At 41.7% G+C, this 6,000-nt stretch overlaps 1 protein-coding gene across 1 annotated transcript in view; it reads right to left on the reverse strand.

The window, feature by feature from the left end:
- Positions 1–5,184, reverse strand: part of LEKR1 (leucine, glutamate and lysine rich 1) — a 158,832-nt gene extending 153,648 nt beyond the window's left edge. Inside the window, exons 1-2 of the mRNA XM_033132789.1 lie at positions 5,127–5,184; positions 2,005–2,094 (exon numbers count right to left, since the gene is read on the reverse strand). Coding sequence (XP_032988680.1) covers positions 2,005–2,052 — 48 coding nt within the window. The 5' untranslated portion in view covers positions 2,053–2,094; positions 5,127–5,184. The remainder of the gene's footprint in view (positions 1–2,004; positions 2,095–5,126) is intronic.
- Between the last annotated feature and the right edge of the window lie 816 nt (positions 5,185–6,000).

A 6,000-nucleotide genomic window follows, 5' to 3' on the forward strand; every position in this document is an offset into this window, starting at 1 on the left:
CCCAGAACAGTGTCTGGCACCTACTAGGCACTGGATAAACATCTGTTGTATAAATGTATCTAACTTAGGTCTGAAAAAGTGCAAAGCTGCACTGCATATTCTAAACATTGAGCAGGACAAAGGCTCCAATCAGAATACATATCCAGGGCCTTGGGCAGCTGAGCTTCTCCTGGTATCCCCACTTCTCTGCTTGCCATTCCTGCTTTGAGAACATAACTATAGATTTATGAAATACTTGTATGAGCATTTTTTAAAACAATTTACTTATAAAGTACCTTAAACATGAGGGGGAAAAAACATTCTACAACTCTCATAAAACCTTTGTGAAAATAAATACACACTTTCCTATATTCCAAACGTTTACATTGTTAAACATTCTCTAACTTGGCCAGCTTTTTCTCACCAGTAAGCTTTCTGTTCCCTGGCCTCGCATGCTCTATTGCCTATTGGTCTATAGAAATACTCCACCTTCAAGGGCCAATCCCAGTTCTGTCTCCTGCATAAAGCTTCTCCCTTGACCATCCCAATACTTGGTGAATTTCTCTCCCCACCTTCTCCTTTCTCACATAATATCTTATGTGACATTTAAATCATACACTATCTTTTAGAGTTTTTCATATCATTAAATATCATCTCCCTGACAAATGACTGTGATCTAAAGTATGGGTATTGTGTCTTGAAGATTGTTTTGTTTTGCTTCTTTTAATCTATACCACACAGGTTAGTACATGGAAGGAACTCAGCTGAGGGAGACGAAAGGACTTTCATGTCTACAAACACATAAAAGGACCATTTCTCATAGCTGGGCTCTCTCTGTGCTTACTGTCTCATAGACCTAACTTAAAAGGTGAAGAGAATTAAATGCAATGGTTGAAAAGGTCTTTTCTGGTAACTGGACCTTCCCTTCCAGTTCCTGCTAGGTTGCAGTTTCCATAAATCTAAAGAACACACAGTAATATTATAGTAAGCATCAAGTTAAATCAATGGGGTGGTTAATACTGACAGGCAGCCCACAGCAACATGCACAAAGGATAAAAGAATACCTGAAAGTTGGCTGCAATTTTTTATTAACTACCAATCTGTTACTTTTAAATTAAGAGTGGACTACAGATTTACCGAAAAACCTGAATGATTAATAACAGCTAAGGTCTCAGGTTTTAATTCACAGTTTATCAATCAGTTTCAAAGAGATATTTTTTAAGTTATACTGTTAACAATATTGCATTGCCCAACTAAATGTGAAAGAAATGCTTTTGCCTGAGGACAGATGTGAACATGGAAAAAAGTAGCATGGAATCTGTGAAGAACTGATTGTTAACCAGATTAAATGAGTTGCTATACATGAAAGGGCTTAAAACAGTGCCTGGTACACAGTAAGTGGCAAGAATTAAGGTAAAACTGAAATGGACCCTTATAGAGAGAGAGACACAAAAATTTAGCATAAAAAGCTACAAACTTATTGTACTATAAGATCTTACATAAGACCCGGTCTTATATTAATTTTTGCTCCAAAAGATGCATTAGAGCTAATTGTTCGGCTAGGTCTTATTTTCCGGGAAACACAGTAATTGTAATTTCTGTAGTGATTTATTACCAATTATTTGTTTTGCAAATACAGACTAAGGATCACTTAACATTTTAAAGACCCATTTATTTCAGTTTTTTTTTTACTTATTTCTACTGACAAGCTGCTATAAAAAATATCTAACTATACTATTTGGATATCCCCGGGGCCCTCTTTTCACAGGAGCTCCACAAACACCTGGTCAAATACTGTGCTAGAATTGTGTATCTGTCTTCTTTCACAGACCAAACATGCTTTGCACGAAATTGAATTCCACAATTCTGACAATTAGGTTTATTCCCTTCCCCACCCCACCAACTCAATGCCGATGCATTGACCAAAAAAATACAAAACTTCTGAATTTACTCTCCCAGGTTTTAGAATTATCTACCTGTTAAAATGTTCCTAATGTTATGCTATAACACAATATAACATCATACCTTTTGGATTTCTTCAGGTAACGCATGCATGGGAATATGACGATCCATAATTTCCCAAAATATACTGAGGGAGCACTGAAGTAAAATAACCTAAAAATATTGATGGCAGTAGTCAGAATTAAAATAATGTGAAAATTTTCCAATTAAATGATATAAATTCTTGGGAGTATTTGGAGATTAATGGTGATAACTCTTTCAACAGATGTTTGCTTCATCAACTCAACGTTGAAAGGTACAAGCGGGGTTTCCTCAGTTATTAGGGCCAATAGAACAGGAAAGACCTATACAGAGACTATTGACATTAGTTAGAAATGATTTTTTCTTTGTTTACAAATAATAGTCTAATTGTAAGTTCTGTGGTGGTTTACTACTAATTATTTGTTTCGCAAATATAGACTAAGGATCACTTGACATTTTAAACAGACCCACTTATTAGAGGTTTTTTTTTTTTTCAAAAAAGCTGCTAGAAAAATATCTAAATATGATATTTTAGTTCAGCAATAAGAAAAGCAATTGTGAGGGTGGCCGGTTAGCTCAGTTGGTTGGCGCACATGCTACTAACACCAACGTTGCTGGTTTGATCCCCACAGGGGCCACTTTGAGCTGCGCCCTTCTTTAAAAAATAAAGGAAGGGGGGAAAAAAAGCAATTTTGATGTGAATGCTGGTTTAAATGATGATGTACAGGAAAAAATATTCAGAGTTATCAGATTAAATATGATATGCAAGCACTGAACAGAAGAGTCATGAAAGCATGAGAAGCCATCATTTTTATGCAGATATTTAATTTTAATAGATTTCCATTTTACAATAAAACAAAATATATAACTCTATGACTACTTTCATAAAATCACACAGGATGAATGGAGTTGGACTTTGGGTTCTTTTTTTTTTTTTTTTAAATATTCCCCAACTTGGAGAAAGAATAGACAGTCCAGTTTCAAAAGTGAGAGATGTTTATATATACCCAAGCAGTGAGGGGTAGAAGAGCGGCAGCAGAGTAAGATGATACAGGCACAATTCCACAGCAGGGAAGGAGGCCTGCCGCCCAAAAGTTGTAGACAGAAACAATCTAGGAGTTCAGGAAAGAAAAATGTTTTGGAGTGGGAAATTAGTGAAAGCTTCCAGGAGTTGTTTGCTTTTGACCAGGGTAGGATTTTGACAAAGAGGCATACTACTCTATCCGAGACCCCAGCCATGCCGAGGTAGCAGGGAAATTATTGTTAACAAGAATTGCTGTAGTGGCAGTATTTTTTTTAATTGTGCAACCATTGGCAGAAGAGAGGATTCCCTATTCCTTCTGTTAGCACAAAACCTCTTGTTTTAATGAGCTGCTATTTAAAGCAAACAACTAATGAGCTGTCTTCTCATATAAACATTACTAGGAGAGTGTGTGTGAGTGTGTGTGTGTGTGTGTGCATGCGCGGGTTTAGTAAACTACAGTTAACTATGAGAGTAAAGTTAACTGACATAGTTAACATAGGAGCACATGGCCAACTACATAATAGGCTGACGTTTGTCAGACTATCACTGTGATGTGGCAAGAGCTCATTGTTCACAGAAGGCTCATTATTCTCATCTCCGCCATTTTACAATGGGCTCACCATCAGTAAAGTAAGATGGCATCAGCTTAATTAAACTCTATTGGGAGTAGAATTTCTCCTAAATTATCAACTAAATCTCCTTTTAAAATTGCACCCACACAATTATTTGAGAGCATGGATCTAGTGACAGTATAAACAAGGCACCAGTGGAACAGCTTTTATTTAATACCTCCATTGTCTGTAAATCTATTCCAACTTTGCGGCCTTACTATTTACCAAAGGAGAATTACCAGGTTCTGATGGAGGAAAAATTAAAGATAAAATATCTTGCCAACCAAGAAAAAACTCTCTATAGTGCAGAAGGATAACAGTGTTATTATTGAATATACATTTAACTAGACTGTCACGTACATCACAGCCAATCTGCTACTGAGATTACAAAGACAGAAAGAAACCCCACTTTTTAATACAGCCAGGCAGATACAGTCCATTACATATATGTTCTCAAGATAAGTGGTAACTTGTCCTCAATACAGCTTGCTATCACTCTTAGTTCCTGTTAAATTCACCTGGTAATTGAATTAGCCGCCTATGCTAGCTAATTGCGTTTGTGCTAAGAAATGCGTATTTCTATGACAAAGCAGGGGTTACTAGAAGTAAGGCACTTAGGCTACACTCCCAAGGAGATATGGAAATAGGGGAGCTCTCTTCCTTGTTGCTTACATTTTAAAGAAATAGCTCCCAGGTCCTCAAGAAAAACATTCTGGGTCTTTAAAAGATTTGCGTACACGTTAGAGGAATGGAGGAAACATTCCCAGTTAAGAGGTTTCTCAAGAAAGGGAGGGCGGAGATCTCTTTCCCTTTTGGCAACAGGGAAACGTTTTCATTTTAATTTACCCTTATATTAGTTTGCGTGTTTTACCAAACGAGTCCCTTTTATTCTTTCACATTACACACGTGACTGCCCTTCGGCAAGGGGTGCGGTGACAACTGGCAGCAGCTAGGTAGGTATTTGTGAACTTGCTATCCAACAGCATCCGGAGGAAGGATCACAAACGTCCTGGATTGTTCACTTCCAATTCCCTTCCTCACACCAGTGTCATATGAGCCATTAACTCACATTCAGCTTTCAGGCCCTTCCATAAAGTACTATTCCCCCGGTGTGAATCACCCACAAATGAGCGGGTCAGGGTCAGGTGAAGCGAGAGGTCATGTCCCAAGACTTTCCAGAAGCGGCACGATTTTCCAAATAGAGATCAACTGCAAAGGCAGCCAAAACTGCTGGAAGGGTTTTGAAATCTGTCCCTTTCTAACCTCGTTCCCTCGAGACCTGCCGTGGCAGGAAGAAGAGGGAGGAGGGTGCGGGGGTGAGAGAAAAGGGGGTGCCTGGGCCCGGCAAGCTCGCGGGGAGTAGGCAAGGGGCACAGAAGGGCGCGGAGGCGAGGCACGGGGCCCCATCCCTTCGCTGCGGCTCAGTTTTCCGGCCCTCTCCCCGGGTGCCTGCACCCCTCCGCTCCGGAACTGCCACCTGGAGCACCCGGGCGTCCGGGGGCACAAGGAAGCTATGCGTCGACTCTCACCTAGACCACGACTCCGCCGGGTGCGAAACGGCTTTCCCGGTCTCCCGGGAGACCGTGCTGCACGTCGGCCTGACGTTAGGGCGCGGTGACGTCATGGCCCACGCCTCTCGCCGACGCGGAAGCTACCGTAGGCACCCCTCCCCCTCCGGGGCCTCAAACGCCCAGCGGAAGCGGGAAAGCTGGTGGCGGGATCCAAGGAAAGGGCTCATTTTACGCGCCAAGTGCTGTGAGAGGCAGGAAAGGGGCGAGGCGGGGGAGGGCAGGCTGGAGTTGTGGTAGCGACTGATGGGACTGAGGGAGACTTCCGCAGCGCTGCGGCGGGTTGCAGGGACCCTGCGGTGGGCGGAGGCCTGAGTCCGTCTACCTCCAACGCTGGCCCTAGGGTCCCTGTGGAGGACGCAGCCGTGGGCAGTTATTGTTCTTGAGCGGAAAGAGGAGAGACGCCTGTAGAGGTCTTGGGTGTAAAGGAAGTCTCTGGTCTCAGTGATTGCAGCGAAGGCAGGTGAATTGGAAAGACGTTGGTAAAATTTTCATCCAAGTCCAAGAATAGTCAAGACGAAGGGCTTAGTTCAAGAAGTATCTTGAGACCCTTAGTCCACAGTTTATTTATAGAAGGCTGACCACCCGTACACTTGACTGACTTTCCTTCTTTTATGGACAAATATTTATTGATGGCCTGCTATGCAACAAGCACTGCATACCAAGTGCAGTGAACAACAAAGGTGGGGTGAAGCTCACTGACTGATTATCCAGGCAGGGGCAGCCATTAGTATGATTTGCAGGTGACTCACTCGCAGTCCACATCTCTCCTTTTTGAGGATTTTATGAGGTCCAAAATGCATCTCCTCCAACAAACAAAATATTCACTGCCTGC

This window comes from Rhinolophus ferrumequinum, chromosome 2 (assembly GCF_004115265.2).
Source record: "Rhinolophus ferrumequinum isolate MPI-CBG mRhiFer1 chromosome 2, mRhiFer1_v1.p, whole genome shotgun sequence".
In the NCBI taxonomy this organism is placed as follows: Eukaryota; Metazoa; Chordata; class Mammalia; order Chiroptera; family Rhinolophidae; genus Rhinolophus; species Rhinolophus ferrumequinum.